An 18,624-nucleotide genomic window follows, 5' to 3' on the forward strand; every position below is an offset into this window, starting at 1 on the left:
ATGGTGAACATGTATTTTCTAGAGAAGAAATTTTTCTTTTGTTTTTGAAACAAGTAATATGGTATAGTAATTGATACTTTGTGATATTTTCCTAGGTGGTCCGTCTGTTTAATCAGACTGCATTCCAGTCAGAATATTTAAAATGTGAGCTGAATGATTTCGGGTGAGTTGTTTAATTTTATCATATTTAAAACATGTCGGTTATTTTTTTCTCTGTTTGCTTTTTTTTCTTCAATTATACAATAAGAAGCAAAATATGTTTATTTTGTTGCAATAAGTTGATAGAACTTACAGCAAATCTAGTCAGAAAGTTCTTTTTCTTTCAGGTAGTTAACCAATGAAATCGCAAGATTATTTTTTTCATAAGAAATAATGTATTTTTTACCATTTTGTTACCCTTACCTAAATAAGTTAAGTTGGATTTTTGCAACAAAACTGATCAAATAAGACAATAAAAAACAAAAAGTTACTTGAAACTTGTTGCTGTTCAAAATCAGTTAAAGCTAATTCCATAACTTATCCTATATGCATGCATTTACAAACTTGAAATAGTGTTAGATTCAGCCCATACCATGCAGTACCTATGTATTTACTTTTTCAGATTCGCAGTACCTAAGACAATTAAATTCAGCACATACCATGCAGCTGCTTTGAGTCAAAACTATGCTCAATTAGTTTTGGAATCACTACAGAACAAAGCTCCTAAAGCCTATCTAGAAGGAGATAATTATTTCCGATTAGGGAACCTATTACTTGGAACAGGAACCTGTCAGATTACAGTCCATGCTAGCAATTATACATTTGAATATTCCAAGACTATTGGGCCATCCATTACAGCTACTGCTGGACCTACAACCTCATACAGTAAGATTTAACACACAAATAACAAATATTTGTACTAATTCATAACTGTCAAATTTATTTCTAGTAATATATGAATAAAACATTCAAATAGTCCTGAAAAAGTAAATCCCATACTTATATCTTGTCATACTGATTGGCATAAGAAGTTGTCAAACTTACTATGCACAGAAATTAATACTAATTTCTTTGTATACAACAGTGAAAAAAGCATAAAGTATAGGGATATATTCATTTCTGTTGAGGGAATAGATGCTGCTCTTTCGAACAAAAAAAATACTGTGAATAATGCTATTTATGTTTAAAAATGTTGTGTGTAGATCATGGACAAAGTAGAAGTTGAAATTGATTATGAACTTAAAAATTACAAATATGTTGTACTAATAATTTGTTACAAAATTTTACCTAGTTTTGGGTAGTTCAAAGCTGAACATGAACTAAGTATGGGTTTTATTTAAAAGAACTAAAGTACTATATAAGTTATATGGGTCTTTTAGCAATCATTGGAATGTATTTCAGCACTGGTTCCTTGTATGGCCAACCCATGTGCCAATGGTGGTATTTGTATGGGTAACAGTGTGGGAGGATACATATGCCAATGTCCAATAGGATTTACAGGAACCAACTGTCAAGAAGGTAACAAATAATACATGATATATATGTGGTCTATCAATCAGAAAATCACATTTTTTTATATTGAACTATGTCTATGTGAAAAAATGTTAGGACATGCATCCCTTCTTTGTTGATATGCACTCACCAAAATGATAAAGAGAGTCAGAGATACCAAACATATAAGGTTTATGATAATTAAGTTAATGCTAAACCAAGCAGGTACAGAAGATAGAAGATTTGCTGATATGAAATGAATAAAAAAAAATTAATTCAGCTTTGTAATCAATATTGTATTATATATTTTTAATAATATACAATTACTGTCTTTTGATGAGGTAAATATGTAGTTTTATTGACTTTTGAAAAACTGATATTCACTGAGACCAATGGGAAATGTATGTAATGGCAATTTATTACCAAAACCAATTGGACACCAAACGTTTTTTACAAAAATTATGCATGTATATGCATATATACTTTTTCCGCAGGTTAATATGCTTATTTATTCATAATCCCATTCATATAGAAAATCATACTAAAATTTTATCAATATGGAATAATGTCAATTATTTCATCATATGAAAAGAGACACTCACGGTTTATTACAATTTGTGTACATGTGGATTTTAAAAATCCCAAAGATATATATATATATTGAGTGCAGAGGAATATTCAAAACTGAAAGTCCCTAATCAAATGGCAAAAGTGAAGCTCAAACAGATAACAACTGTCATATTCCTGACTTGGTGCAGGCATTTTCTTATGTAGAAAATTCTGTAAACCTTTAATAAGATAGGTCTAATGAGTATTCCAGATATAAATGAGTTGTATAAATGTTTTATAAAATATGTCTAATGTGTATTCCAGATGTAAATGATTTGTGTAAATGTTTTATAAGATATGTGTTATGTGTATTCTAGATGTAAATGAGTGTGTTGTCAACTTGTGTCAGAATGGAGGATCTTGTGTGAACACATTTGGAGGATACTATTGTCAATGTCCAACTGGGTGGTCAGGATCTCATTGTGATATTGGTAGGTTCAAACAAAGTCAGTTTAGTTGTTTCATACCATTATAAACCATTACCTTAAAGGTTTGGGAGTAGGTTCAAAGATTATAAAATACAAACGCACTGTTTTAAAGGACAATCCTCAACAATTTAAAGATTTTGGTAATATAAATTTACAAATGACAGTTAGCACACAGAGATTGATTGGATACCAAACACCACTTTTAGTCAACTGGACCTTTTTAATGTTCAAATAAATTAATAGATACCTGTCCCACATTTATTCTTCAATTGTTAATTTTATTACATCCTTTCCTCTTTGAGTGATGGTTTTCTATATATCTCTCATTTGAATCTTTTTATTTTCAGATTTCAACGAATGCCAGAATCCTAACCAATGTCTCTACGGAGGAACATGTGTAAACACACCAGGGTCATACTTATGTATGTGTGTCATGGGCAGATCTGGAACCAATTGTGAATTAGGTCAGCATATAGGACATTATTGTTTGATAAGTATATAGGACACTAAGTATCATACAGGGAATAGTATGAATTATGTTAGTATATAAGCTCATGCAGAAGTGTAATATAAGTTTGTAAAGATGAGTAAACAAGTAAACATATATTTTTGTTCTGCATAGTTAGAAATCAAAGAGCTTGGTAGCACTATAGGAAAAGATGGCTTTGTGTCCCTTGATTTGTTAACAAATAATTTGTTTAACTCTATTTGTGTTTCTCATTACAGAAAAGGTTTTCATGTATATTTTTTAAATATCCAGTAATGTTCCATGTTTAATTGTTCATTTATATAAATTTTGATGAATTTTTACTTTTAACAGATATAAATGAATGTTTACAATTTGGAATTTGTCAGAATGAGGGTGCGTGTGTAAACAGACCTGGTGATTTCTTCTGCTCATGTAAACCAGGATGGACAGGCACTCTGTGTGACATTGGTAAGTTTTAATAAGGATGCATTCTACTAGTCATAACCACAGATACTATAAGCAATAGGTCAACTATAGTTGCTGCATGGAATGATTGACAGGTACAAAACTCAATATAAAATTTAATCATGGTCAATAAAGCAAATAGGGCTAAAGAAACCAAAGGGACATTCAAATTCATTAGTCAAAAAATAAACTGACAACATCACAAACGAATAACAGCAACAGACAAAAAGTACACAAAATACAACACCGAAAACTAAAGACCAAGAAACTCCAATAAAAAATGGAGGTGATCTCAGGTGCTGGTAATTCAAGATATCCCAGTTTATTTTACTACATTATATAAAATGCCACTTTAGAGCACAAAATTTTTAAATGGCATGAAAGATTTCCAATTATGTACATTATTTTAACATTGCATCTCCAAATTTCTTTTATTGACAAAGAAAACAGTTTAGGCAACGCCAAATGCATCAGAATTTTCTCATTTAAATAGTTGAAGGATGCATGTTGGACACTGTCTTAATGGAAGAAATGCTGAGAGTTTTTTAGAAATTTTTTGAAACAGATTTAAATACCTTCAATTTGCATGTCCCTGATTATTTGTTGGACTTTTAATGTTTGTTCCCTTAAAGGCAGTAGGTAAGAAAAACAATTTCCCATCAAAAAGTATTTAAATTGTCAATTTCAGCAAAATAAAAATAAAGATATAATCCATGCAAAATAAGATATGTATTAATTAAAATATTTCTTGTACCTTAGATTTGAATGAATGCAAGGTGAATATATGCCAACATGGAGGTTCCTGTATGAATACTCTTGGGTCATTCAAATGTCAATGTCCTCCTGGTTGGACTGGACAGTACTGTGAACGAGGTAGGCATTTTGTCATAAGGTGTTAAACAGAATTGCACCAATAACTGAAATAGAATTTGACAGATAACTTTTTAAAGCACTCATTAAAAAAATACCATGATGAGCCAAACAATTTAACCTTTTTCTTTTAAATGTAGAAGAAAAAGGCAATCTATAGTACTTAATGTTAACAATGAGTAAGTGTAATTGTGCTGTAAATATTATAGATATAATAAAGCTTTGGAATTCACTGGTATATGTATTGTAATGTGTTTTATTTATATTATAGATATAATGGAGTGTTAGGAATTCCCTGATATATGAATTGTTATGTGTTTTATTTATATTATAGATATAATGGAATGTGTGGAATACCCTGGTATATGTTTCAATGGTGGATCTTGTATTAATCTACAAGGCAGTTATGATTGTCGATGTATTCAGGGATGGATGGGTCAGAACTGTACTACAGGTAGGTTTCCCAAAGGAGGTTAATTTTAACTTATTGTTTGAAATTAATGTACGTTGGAATTGTGTAAAGTTTTAATCATCCATGATCCATGATACAATACTATTATTGAAATAGTCTAGAAGCTTTACAGTATTGTACTGAATGAAATTCTGCAGAAAATAAGACTTGTACAAATGTAGTATTTATGAGATTAGATTTTCTTATACAAAACAAATCTCCATATCATGTATGACACAATTCTGTATTGATACACAAAGTTGACAATAGATGTTTTTATAGTAGTAATATGATTCTAATCAAAACACCTATGTACTTTATTTTTAGATGTAATTGAGTGTGCTATAGAACCTTGCCTGAATGGTGGTATTTGTAAAGAGTTATTGGGCGACTATAAATGTACTTGCCCACCTGGGTATAAGGGCAAGAATTGTGGACTAGGTAAGTTATTGATCAGGGACTTCTATCATTGTTGTGCTATAGAACCTTGCCTTAATGGGGGTATTTGTAAAGAGTTATTGGGCGACTATGAATGTACTTGCCCACCTGGGTGTAAGGGCAAGAATTGTGGACTAGGTAAGTTATAGATCATGGACTACTGTGTTTTGTCTTACTTCCAAATAAACAATAATTGTCTAGTCAATGATTTAGAGTTAAATGACTATCTTTTTGAAACCAAAAAGACATTGTCAGTCACATGCTATGCTTCACTTCATAAATTTCGGTTTTCTTCAGACAAAACAAAATACTTTAATTATGCCAAAAAACTGTTATGTGTATATCAAAGTTATATCAAAGTTGCATTTGCAGCCAAGTTATTGGTACAGAGAGTAACTTTTAGATACATAAGCCACACAAATAAACATTTGATTGGAAAAAAATAATGTAAGATAGAACAGTTCCTTTTCAATTCATCATTTAAAAAGATTTAAATGTTTTTCATTACTTCTACTGCACACTTAAGGTAATATAGAGACTTGGTCATTGCTAAATGTGCTTTAATGGCAAATATTGACCCTTTAACTAGCCTGATTCTATAATGATAATAGAATATAATATCATACAGATACACCAATAAATTCAGATTTTCTTGAAGCACCATGGTAACGTCTATATGTTTTTTTTGCAGAGATAAATGAATGTGCTGAATTTGTTGATATTTGTCATAAACATGGTCAGTGTATCAATACAGTGGGATCATACCAGTGTATTTGTAATAATGGATGGACTGGGGTCAACTGTTCTGTCGGTAAGTCAAACAAAAAGTCACTTGCTAGTTTGGGAATTCCTAGTCTTAATGACATCTTTTAATGTCAGAAATTATTCAACATATTAAATTCATCTACTGAAAAAGAAAATTTAAATGATTATTAATGAGCCTTATCAATTCAACATAATTAAAACTAAAATAGTATGACAACATTTATCATATTTTTAAATGTTATAAGAAGAAATCTAAGCTTAAATTCATTGTGAAAAAAAAATGAAATTGAAGAGAACACGTTTCTGTTTTGGCAATATCAAAAGTAGGTATTTTGAAATTTATGGATTACTTAAACTATGCACATGTATTAACAAAATGAAACATGACTTGGTGTCAAATATTCTATTTTTTTTACCAGATATCCCTGATTGTGTGAATAATCCGTGTTTGAATGGTGGAAGTTGTGTAGATAATCCAGGATATTATGACTGTATGTGTCTACCTGGCTTTGATGGAGTTCATTGTCAAGAAGGTAAGAAGCACATTGTCAATATTGATTTATCAACAAGAAACATTATCTGTTTATCACTGATTTCTTAGGCAACACCAATGAGGCTCATGATGCCCTTTCCACTGGACTGATAAAACCTATATCACTTGAGTAGCAAGCATTATATGAAAAATTATCACTCAAAAATCAAGTAGAAACCATAAGAACTTTTGCAGTAAATTTTTTAAAGTTTTTTAACCTGTGTGAGCAACCACCTGTATTATAAAAGCAAAATAATAAAACATAATATTTATTCAGTATAGAATATTTTTAGCTTTTGCCAGTAATAATTATTTAAGCTGATGCTATATCCAGATACTATGTTATATAATTTTGTTTCAGACAAGAAGGAATGTTTGATGATCCCCTGTTTGAATGGTGGGTCTTGTTACGAGACCTTGGGATCATATTACTGTACATGTCCTGATGGCTTTGAAGGGCCAAACTGTAATTTAGGTAATTATACATAAAAATGTAAAAAATGTTCCTCTCACAGAATAAAACATATCTTATGATGGTCAGGTCCATTTTGAATGTTTCAAAAGCTTTATAAAGATTATTAGATATTGAAATCAAAATTTAAAAGTTTACTGTGGAAAGACAAAAATATAAAATGTTTGATAGCTTAGAAACTAAAAGGACCTCAAACAGTTACAACCACTTCTGAACAATAAACAAAAAAAATCACTGATTTACAAAAATTTGAAAAATACTTATAGTTCAAACACATTGAGTAAGTTTTAGCAGTTCAAGGATTAACATGTGAAACAGTCAAAAACATATGTCATTAATTGTGTTCTACACGTCATATTTTAGACTGACAAACCTTTTTTTCTTTGTAGACAAAAACGAATGCTTAGCTAACCCCTGTCTAAACAGTGCTACTTGTAACAATGTGTTTGGTAGCTTCTACTGTACCTGTACTCCTGGTTTCAAAGGAACACTGTGTGGAACCAGTAAGTAATGTATCTTTACTATATGCTCATAACTGATTGAAATAATTATAAAGGGAACCAGTAAATGTAGTATCATCAAATCTGTTCTTGTTCTCAAGGAATTAATTATTAAAACCAGTAAGAAATGTAATTTAGTGTACCTTTTCTCTTGGTACCCAAAACATCTTTTTTTTAACAAATAAAAATAGATGATAACTTATTGAAGAAAAGTGAAATTATTTTTTTGAAATGTGGAAAATCTATAATTATGTTTTACTGCAATAACAATAGGAAATAAAATGATTATAGTTTTTTTTTTTAAATTTCATCTCACCTATGATGAAAGTTGCAAAGTTACCAGATATTTTATATAAACCTTTATGGGTAAGGCTTAATACATTTATATATGATTTGTAAAATTATAGGTAGAATATGTTAATTTCTCATATTTATTACTTCTAAATGACAGGAAAAATTGTTGTTATCACTCAAGCTAGGATTATTTTGTACTAAGTTAATTCATTGTGAAGCAATTCAGTTGATGTTATTATGAACACTTTTTAATTTCAGCTTCCTCAGTGTGTGTTGAACGTCAGCCTTGTCAGAATGGTGCCCAATGTAATGACTTAGTTGGTTCTTACCAATGTGTATGTCCTCCTGGTTGGGAAGGAGTTAACTGTCAGATAGGTGAGTTCAGGATGAATGTTTGGTTTTAGTTGGTTCTTACCAATGTGTATGTCCTCCTGGTTGGGAGGGAGTTAACTGTCAGATAGGTGAGTTCAGAGTGAATGTTTGGTTTTAGTTGGTTCTTACCAATGTGTATGTCCTCCTGGTTGGGAAGGAGTTAACTGTCAGATAGGTGAGTTCAGGGTGAATGTTTGGTTTTAGTTGGTTCTTACCAATGTGTATGTCCTCCTGGTTGGGAGGGAGTTAACTGTCAGATAGGTGAGTTCAGGGTGAATGTTTGGTTTTAGTTGGTTCTTACCAATGTGTATGTCCTCCCGGTTGGGAAGGAGTTAACTGTCAGATAGGTGAGTTCAGGGTGAATGTTTGGTTTTAGTTGGTTCTTACCAATGTGTATGTCCTCCCGGTTGGGAAGGAGTTAACTGTCAGATAGGTGAGTTCAGGGTGAATGTTTGGTTTTAGTTGGTTCTTACCAATGTGTATGTCCTCCCGGTTGGGAAGGAGTTAACTGTCAGATAGGTGAGTTCAGGGTGAATGTTTGGTTTTAGTTGGTTCTTACCAATGTGTATGTCCTCCCGGTTGGGAAGGAGTTAACTGTCAGATAGGTGAGTTCAGGGTAAATGTTTGGTTTAACATAGAATTTTGCCCTATGATGGGAATATGAATTTAAATAAAGCCTCATTTAAAATCTCTTTATTTCTAAAAAAAACTTCAGTTGTCAATAAGTACTAACTTACAGGATAAATCAAGGGTGTCCCGCTATTTATTTCAATTTTTTCTTGTGAGAAATATACATTTAACATGAGATGTAAAGATTGAATAGATTTAGTAACAATTTTGAAATGCTTAATATGATTGTATATATTTAAATTTTACAGACAAAGATGAATGCTTTGCTAACGTATGTGGAATCAATGCCACTTGTGTCAACACATTGGGAAGTTTTGTTTGTAGTTGTCCCAATGGTAGGAGCGGACCATTCTGTAAAGAAGGTAAAATCATTTTTTTATATTAAACTGTAGTTAAATACTGGCATGCAGTGCATATTTAAGATGATGAATCAATCCAGTGTGACCAAAATTCTCAGTAGGACCTTATTTCAACTCCTTGATCAAGAAAAGTTTTTAGTATCCAAAAGATTGATTGATTAATCATTGGTGTATAATACCACTTTCAACACTATTGCCTATATCATGGTGGCAAGTGATGTATGAGAAGCACAACCTTTGGCAGGAAAAGCTGCAATCCTAGTCAGTTAATATTGGAGTCATAAACACCTAGCTACCACATGCAGGGTTAGAACTTTAATCCTAGTCAGTTGATATTGTAGTCATAAGCATCTACCACATACTGAGTTAGAACTGAGAATCTTAGTGTTGACAGGCTAGAGATACAGCTGTTGAACTTCTTAGACCACTTGGCCAATAAGGCTACTTTGAAGCAGTCGTAGTGTAATGAAACTATTCTCAGTTTCTTATTCTTTTCTCATTCATACAAAAAAGCTATTGCACACCTATCATTTAAATATTTTTTCTTAAGACAATGAAGGTAACTATTAGTGGTTTTTAGAATTTAAGGTCTCAGTACTCAATGAAAATTTAAAAAAAATGTATGTATATAAACACCATGTCTGAATTAGTGACATTGCAGAGTTTTATAACATTAGTGAGTTTCCTTCTTTATTTTTAGATGTGAATGAATGTCTGACAAATCCATGCGAGAATAATGCCAATTGCAGCAACACACCAGGGTCATACATGTGTATCTGTCCTCCAGGATGGACCGGTGTTAGATGTAACGTAGGTTAGTATTAGTCTAGATTATGCCATAGCTAGAAAAAGGACATTATGTTTGTGTGTCTTTCTGTCAGTAAGTCCATCCAATTGTCTTGTATCAAGTTCATGTTTTGACTTAAGGTAGGGTGTTGTCACATCCACTTATAATGTAATTCACATTTTCATTATGAAGTGGAATGTTTGATATGTATGCAAAATAAGGGTTATGCCCCATGGATTGGTGAACAAACTCATTAAATACTGACAGGGGTAACAATGTCCTTTCACCACATATTTTTATGCCCCACCTACGATAGTAGAGGGGCATTATGTTTTCTGGTCTGTGCGTCCGTTCGTCCGTTCGTTCGTCCGTTCGTTCGTCCGTTCGTTCGTCCGTCTGTCCCGCTTCAGGTTAAAGTTTTTGGTCGAGGTAGTTTTTGATGAAGTAGAAGTCCAATCGACTTCAAACTTGGTACACATGTTCCCTATGATATGATCTTTCTAATTTTAATGCCAAATTAGAGATTTTACCCCAATTTCACGGTCCACTGAACATAGAAAATGAAAGTGGATGTTTCAGGTTAAAGTTTTTGGTCAAGGTAGTTTTTGATGAAGTTGAAGTCCAATCAACTTGAAACTTAGTACACATGTTCCTTATGATATGATCTTTCTAATTTTAAAGCCAAATTAAACTTTTGACCCCAATTTCACGGTCCACTGAACATAGAAAATGAAAGTGCATGTTTCAGGTTAAAGTTTTTGGTCAAGGTAGTTTTTGATGAAGTTGAAGTCCAATCAACTTGAAACTTAGTACACATGTTCCTTATGATATGATCTTTCTAATTTTAAAGCCAAATTAAACTTTTGACCCCAATTTCACGGTCCACTGAACATAGAAAATGAAAGTGCATGTTTCAGGTTAAAGTTTTTCAGGTTAAAGTTTTTGGTCAAGGTAGTTTTTGATGAAGTTGAAGTCCAATCAACTTGAAACTTAGTACACATGTTCCTTATGATATGATCTTTCTAATTTTAAAGCCAAATTAAACTTTTGACCCCAATTTCAGGGTCCACTGAACATAGAAAATGAAAGTGCATGTTTCAGGTTAAAGTTTTTGGTCAAGGTAGTTTTTGATGAAGTTGAAGTCCAATCAACTTGATACTTAGTACACATGTTCCCTATGATATTATCTTTCTAATTTTAATGCCTAATTATATTTTTTATCCAATTTCATGGTCCATTGAACATGGAAAATGATAGTGTGAGTGCACTGAGTGGGGCATCCGTGTACTTTGGACACATTCTTGTTGTAAAATGTAACAAAGGTTGATTTGATTTATTTATCCGTTTTTAGAAAAAGCTTAAACTGTCCAACCATTGACTAATTTTTGAAAGTTAATAATCATGTATTCATTGAAGATATTTTCTGTGTAAATGTAATGTTCCATATATTATGGAATTCGGTCATTTAACTTCTACATAAAAAATAGAGTGATATTTCCATTTGTAAATAAATTAAAAGTAGATTTGGGTATATGTCAATGAGGCAGCAATGAACACAAAAAAACTAAGGAGCATCTAGAGGTCAACATAGGGTCGTCAACAAAGCAGGCAGTTGTTTATATAATTTGTTGAGCTACAAATTTCATGGAGTCTAAATTATGTTTTGATGAAGGGTCAACTATGAAATGAGAGAGAAAGTAATAGTAATAGTAACAGTAGTAGTAGTATATGATGCATTTGGAACCATACCAAAAAAGTCAGTAAATATTTAATGATATTGTAAACAACACAGATAACAGTAAATATTAAATGATATTGTTAACAACACAGATAACAGTAAATATTAAATGATATTGTAAACAACACAGATAACAGTAAATATTTAATGATATTGTTAACAACACAGATAACAGTAAATATTAAATGATATTGTTAACAACACAGATAACAGTAAATATTTAATGATATTGTAAACAACACAGATAACAGTAAATATTTAATGATATTGTTAACAACACAGATAACAGTAAATATTAAATGATATTGTTGTAAACAACACAGATAACAGTAAATATTTAATGATATTGTAAACAACACAGATAACAGTAAATATTAAATGATATTGTTAACAACACAGATAACAGTAAATATTTAATGATATTGTTAACAACACAGATAACAGTAAATATTTAATGATATTGTAAACAACACAGATAACAGTAAATATTTAATGATATTGTAAACAACACAGATAACAGTAAATATTAAATGATATTGTAAACAACACAGATAACAGTAAATATTTAATGATATTGTAAACAACACAGATAACAGTAAATATTTAATGATATTGTAAACAACACAGATAACAGTAAATATTTAATGATATTGTAAACAACACAGATAACAGTAAATATTAAATGATATTGTAAACAACACAGATAACAGTAAATATTTAATGATATTGTAAACAACACAGATAACAGTAAATATTTAATGATATTGTAAACAACACAGATAACAGTAAATATTTAATGATATTGTAAACAACACAGATAACAGTAAATATTTAATGATATTGTTAACAACACAGATAACAGTAATAACACTTTCTCAGGTGAATATGCTTTTTTATTCAAAATCCAATTCATATAGAGAAACCTACTTAAATAATACCAATATAGAATAATTAATGATATTGTAAACAACACAGATAATTGATTTTGTATTTGTTGAATTATTTTTATTTTAGATTACAATGAATGTTCAAGTATGCCATGTCAAAATGGAGCTTCTTGTATCAACAGACCTGGGTTCTATGAATGTTTGTGTAGACCGGGTTACTATGGCAACAATTGTGAATTTGGTAAGCTAGTCATTTCATATATAAATCATTTTATATGGTAAAATATTTTTCATGAATAGAGTTGTACTTGTTATATTTGTTTATTTACATAGGAATACCCTTAAAAAAAAATGTTGAAAAAAGTCCATTAATTTTGTTAACTTCTAATATGTAATTTATTCTGCAGTTAACTTTTTTTTTTAGAAAAATTAAACAATTTCTCGATGTCTAATGACTATATATGTCAATAGAATGTTGCTAAAATTTATACTTTATTTCTATTTATAGAACATGATGAATGTTCCAACAATCCATGTAAAAATGATGCGAAGTGTTACAACACACCCGGATCATATACCTGTCTTTGTAACGAGGGATGGCATGGACAAAACTGCACAATAAGTAAGTCTGTCTTTGTAACGAGGAATGGCATGAACAAAACTGCACAATAAGTAAGTCTGTCTTTGTAACGAGTAATGGCATGGACAAAACTGCACAATAAGTAAGTCTGTCTTTGTAACGAGGAATGGCATGGACAAAACTGCACAAAAAGTAAGTCTGTCTTTGTAATGAGGGATGGCATGGACAAAACTGCACAATAAGTAAGTCTGTCTTTGTAACGAGGGATGGCATGAACAAAACTGCACAATAAGTAAGTCTGTCTTTGTAACAAGTAATGGCATGGACAAAACTGCACAATAAGTAAGTCTGTCTTTGTAACGAGGGATGGCATGGACAAAACTGCACAATAAGTAATTGACAACATGCTATTGGATTGGAAATACTAAATAATTTCAACGAAAAATTTCAAATGTACCGCTAATCCCGAAACAAAGAAATATATAAGAGCGTCCTGTATCCATGTAACAAATTAACCAATCAAAATAAGGAATACTCAGAACAATTTTCGAGTAAATGTAAACAGTGATTCACGTGGTAATTATCCATTTTTATAAAATCAAAAATTACACAAGTGAAAATTTCACCCCAGCTTTTAATCAAGTTTCTATATGTATGCTTGTATTTTAATCATTACAGATACTGATGAATGTGTTGTCTTAACAACTCCATGTTTGTTTGGTGGATCTTGTGTGGACACTATGGGAGGATACAATTGTATGTGTCCTCCAGGAAGGACTGGTCCAATCTGTGGAGATGGTAAGTTTTTTAACACTTTAAGGGGATGCAGTTGTGTTATTTCCTGGGACATTTAAGTTCATTTTTTGGCAATTTTCTTGTTAAGCAGTATACCATACACTGATAGTTGTCCCTGTGATGCATTTTGTGGAGATAAAATTTATGGACTGAGTGGTACTCATCAATTTAGTTCACATACTTAAAATGACACTGTTTTTTTAGATAATACTCCACACTAAATATTTAGTCAATGTGAAAATATCTATACACAAAATCCAGTTTCCAGTCAGTAATGTAATGATATGGTTTGTTAAAGGTGTACAAGTAATTTATAACAGAGCAGTAATTATATGTTTTATGTAAATACATGTACTCTTTTGTAAATCGTCATTAGAATTTAAATCCAAAAAAAATCAAAACAATAATGAACTTTGAAATACAGATGTTATATGTTATATAATGTTTTATTAACTTAAGTAATTAAACTCAAGCTTAAAGAAATGTATATGTATATAAATAATATGAGCATGATGACTATTGAATGCATTTTGAAATTTCTCTGTTTTAAGAACTCTCAATTCTTCCCAAAAGAAACATGGAATTAAATAAAGAATTTTGTTTATTCCTAGATGTATTTTTTACGTATTTTACAGATCTAAATGAATGTGTGACCAATCCATGTATAAACAATGGTTCCTGTATCAATACTGATGGTTCTTATACCTGTATCTGTCTCCCAGGCTGGGCGGGACAAGATTGTTCTGGAGGTAGGTATCTTTATCTGTCTCCCAGGCTGGGCTGGACAAGATTGTTCAGGAGGTAGGTATCTTTATCTGTCTCCCAGGCTGGGCGGGACAAGATTGTTCAGGAGGTAGGTATCTTTATCTGTCTCCAAGGCTGGGCTGGACAAGATTGTTCGGGAGGTAGGTATCTTTATCTGTCTCCCAGGCTGGGCTGGACAAGATTGTTCAGGAGGTAGGTATCTTTATCTGTCTCCCAGGCTGGGCTGGACAAGATTGTTCGGGAGGTAGGTATCTTTATCTGTCTCCCAGGCTGGGCTGGACAAGATTGTTCGGGAGGTATGTATCTTTAGTAGATCAACCTTTAACAGGGTTGTAAAGGGGAGGGTATCTGCACGCGGAAGACTGTGAAATAAAATTGACATTTCACAATTAAAAATGTCTTGCACATTGATCTTTTTACCGATTTTACGATTTACGGTGAGTAACAAACCTTTTTCACGTCTGCAAGTGAAATAAAAATGGCCAAACACATTGCATGACAATAACCCTTTACCACCCTCTTTGAAGGATGTACTTAAGTGAAATTAAAATTCATCAAGAATTGAAAATTTATACTAGAGGACAGAAGAGCATTTATAGTTAAGGAATAAAATAATCTAGAAATATTGATAGGTTATGGAGCCCTTTTCTAGATATTTTTTTTTTTAAATGGCGGGAAATAGCTGACTTTGACTTTTATCTTGCAATACATTTGCATTTGTATTGGGGTCTCAAATGGAAAAAAAAGAAATCTAGAATTTGAATGAATTTTTGTAAATGAACTTTAATGAGCTATTGAAGTCTTGTATGAAAAGAAAAATGGGTATTATAGGACAAAATATTGTACCCTGCTTCATACTAAAAAATGATGATACTAACTTAAGTTTTAAAGCAGGTATTGGGTTTTATCTTGCCATGATGACTAAAGTGCTGGTAGGACAATATTTTTCCAGAGTTGCATTCACAGTTTCCAAATACAATGTACCTTTAATACATATTTTCACAATAGTTTTATTGTTCATTGCGCTAAAAAATGATTCAAAAGTTTGTTGCATGTAGGAAAGTTTATTGTTGCAACTCTTGTTTTATTTATAATCAATGTTTTTATGCTAAATTTCCACACAATTTCTTGCAAAGTATCCATCACTTAACAGCTATGAGAGAAGACATTAAAGTTCAGGTGATAACATGTCAGGTACCATTCATATTCAGAACTTTACAAGGATTTTTCTAATCATCATTGAAATATGAACTTGAACTTCTAAATGAACACCTGTTCCACCAAAAGTTCAAGTAATTCATGATCAATTAATACTCCCCAAGTGTTCTCTTATATGTAGAACAAAATGGCTAGAATATGAAGAGAAACATGTAACATGCTAAATGAATTTACTAACTATATATTAAAAAATGAAACTAATATTTTACTTATTCCACAGATGATAATGAATGTCTGGGTATAACCCCTGTGTGTTATAATGGAGGGACTTGTACCAATACATTTGGATCCTTCCTGTGCTCGTGTCCCCCTGGATGGAAGGGTCCACAATGTAATAGAGGTATGTTATCTTTTATTATAACACCAATAATATTGTTGTTATCTATGGGTACATTAAACTAGTTGCTATTTCTAGTTTTGTAAGTAGACCAAAATGGTAGCTTTTCCAGGGTTTGTTCTACAGTTCTGTCCCCTAGTCCTTTGTGTTACCAAAGAATTTTTTTTTTTATGGAATTTTCTTATATAAATATATGCTTAGAGGATAAGACACGCTGTGATGATTTAAATTATTTGTATGATGTTCCAATATTTAGTTCCACCAATTAAATGTTTACTTTGGAATAATGTTTTATTTACAATTTTCAGATGTGAATGAGTGTGAGACTGGTATTATATGTAAACATGGAGGATGCCTGAACCATCCAGGGTCGTTTACATGTAACTGTGCTCAAGGTTGGACAGGGACATACTGTGAAACTGGTGTGTAGTCAATCTTTATCCCAATCTTAAATACATTTGAAATGAATAGCTATAAAAGTTTTTATAACAATTTTTGATTTAAGGACTTTTTGTTTTTATTTGTCAGTTGATATTGTTTAAATTGTTTAAAAAGTTGTGTCACCCTATGAAGTTGTCCCTTTGTTTTACATGAGCTGTTGAAGTATATGTTAAGATATCTAAATTGATGTTTTAATTCCAGATTTCAATGAATGTGGTTCCAACAACCCATGTACCAACGGAGCTACCTGTATAAACGTCAATGGATCATTCAGGTGTGAATGTGCTCCAGGTTTTACAGGAGTTACCTGTTCTGCTGGTAAGATTCTGAGCCATTACTGGCTAAGTTAAATCAAGCTGTTACACTGTTGTTATCAACACTGTACTTTCTCTCTCTGTCAGACAGAAATTGGAAAATATATAAAGGATGTCCACTTCAATGATGGAACAAATGACTTGTATATAAGACACTGTCCTGTAATTGTAAAAGCTCAAAGAATCATGATCTTGCAGTATCTTGATACTTGGATAAATTCATTTATTTCTCATTCATAATATCCTAAGAATCTTAATATGTTCAAGTTTAGATTTAATTTGAGCTGTAAGGAAAATTATATAGGAGAATAAACAGTGGCAAGGAAGTTGCTGTATCTTGAACATGTTTAAAAAGAACATATTTTTGACCAATAAAGTAGGAACAAATTACATGCACAATATTCTTGTATTCCTTAATATGATTGATTGTTGTTTGCTTAATGTCAATTTTCAAGCATAGTCAGGACAACAAGGTTATATATTTATTCATTGTATTGATAAAATGCATTTACTCTTAACTTGCTTTATACGGGTTTACAATTTTACTGAGATATTTAAGTAATATATATACTATTCCTATTTTTAGATTATCTTGAATGTAAGGATGTGACTCCTATCTGTGAGTACGGTGGCAAGTGTACGGAGACTTTTGGAAGTTACTACTGTGATTGTCCACCAGGGAGAACGGGAAACAATTGTGAAATTGGTAGGCGCTCATTATCATCTTGTTCAATTTTAACTGTTTTACAGATTACAAATTTGATTTAATGTAAATGCAAAAATTTGAATTATACAGTTCAAAATTATACAGTATGTTAATTGTTACACTCTTTCTACTCTAATTACAGGTATTGACGAATGTTTGACAAGACCATGTGTTAATGGAGGAACATGTGTTGATACTGATGTCGGATTCAATTGTATCTGTCCACAAGGTGTCACTGGAAACTTCTGCCAGTTTGATATCAACGAATGTCAGTCCAATGTCAATCCCTGCATGAATGGAGCTTCGTGTATCAATAGAGTTGGTTCTTATTTCTGTCAATGTCCATTGGCTTGGAATGGTAAAAACTGCAACATAGGTTGGTATTGTCAGACTCAATAAATTTCTAAATGCTTGTTGAAAATTAATTTTCTCTGCATCTTTAATATTTGAAGAAAAGTATTAGAAATATTGCAGAAAGATGTCTTTAGAAACAAGAATAATATACAGAGTAAGGTTCCTTTCAGCAAAAATTCTATATTAAATATTTCAGCAACAAATTATAATGGAAAAAAAACACAGAACACAATTTGTAGTTCCGATACCTCTTACTGGATGTTGTTCACTAATATAAAAAATATTTTTTTGATTTTAGATGTAGATGAATGTAAGGCTATAACTATCCCTTGTCTTCATGGAGGAACCTGTTACAACACCCTAGGCTCATACAACTGTCAATGTAAGAAAGGTTACCAGGGTCCAATCTGTGCTGATGGTAAGATGTTTATTTTTAGAAATTGATGTGATAATTAAGATGTTTATTTTTAGAAAGAAGTTGTGTGATAATTAAGATGTTTATTTTTAGGAAGTTGTGTGATAATTAATATGTTTATTTTTAGAAATTGTGTCACAAGTAAGATGTTTATATTTAAAAA

At 31.4% G+C, this 18,624-nt stretch overlaps 1 protein-coding gene across 1 annotated transcript in view; it reads left to right on the forward strand.

Moving 5' to 3' along the window:
• LOC143067032 (uncharacterized) overlaps positions 1–18,624 on the forward strand; it is an 89,525-nt gene that overhangs the window by 5,386 nt on the left and 65,515 nt on the right. The window contains exons 9-34 of the mRNA XM_076239969.1: positions 96–163; positions 602–864; positions 1,381–1,497; positions 2,397–2,510; positions 2,855–2,971; positions 3,328–3,444; positions 4,201–4,314; positions 4,646–4,765; positions 5,090–5,203; positions 5,892–6,011; positions 6,385–6,498; positions 6,859–6,972; positions 7,359–7,472; positions 8,022–8,138; positions 9,014–9,127; positions 9,825–9,938; positions 12,664–12,777; positions 13,045–13,158; positions 13,795–13,914; positions 14,547–14,660; positions 16,115–16,234; positions 16,540–16,653; positions 16,874–16,990; positions 17,573–17,692; positions 17,835–18,068; positions 18,345–18,464. Of these exons, the coding sequence (XP_076096084.1) occupies positions 96–163; positions 602–864; positions 1,381–1,497; positions 2,397–2,510; positions 2,855–2,971; positions 3,328–3,444; positions 4,201–4,314; positions 4,646–4,765; positions 5,090–5,203; positions 5,892–6,011; positions 6,385–6,498; positions 6,859–6,972; positions 7,359–7,472; positions 8,022–8,138; positions 9,014–9,127; positions 9,825–9,938; positions 12,664–12,777; positions 13,045–13,158; positions 13,795–13,914; positions 14,547–14,660; positions 16,115–16,234; positions 16,540–16,653; positions 16,874–16,990; positions 17,573–17,692; positions 17,835–18,068; positions 18,345–18,464 (3,238 nt within the window). The remainder of the gene's footprint in view (positions 1–95; positions 164–601; positions 865–1,380; positions 1,498–2,396; positions 2,511–2,854; positions 2,972–3,327; positions 3,445–4,200; positions 4,315–4,645; positions 4,766–5,089; positions 5,204–5,891; positions 6,012–6,384; positions 6,499–6,858; positions 6,973–7,358; positions 7,473–8,021; positions 8,139–9,013; positions 9,128–9,824; positions 9,939–12,663; positions 12,778–13,044; positions 13,159–13,794; positions 13,915–14,546; positions 14,661–16,114; positions 16,235–16,539; positions 16,654–16,873; positions 16,991–17,572; positions 17,693–17,834; positions 18,069–18,344; positions 18,465–18,624) is intronic.

The sequence above is a fragment of the Mytilus galloprovincialis genome, chromosome 3 (genome assembly GCF_965363235.1).
Source record: "Mytilus galloprovincialis chromosome 3, xbMytGall1.hap1.1, whole genome shotgun sequence".
Lineage (NCBI taxonomy): Eukaryota > Metazoa > Mollusca > Bivalvia > Mytilida > Mytilidae > Mytilus > Mytilus galloprovincialis.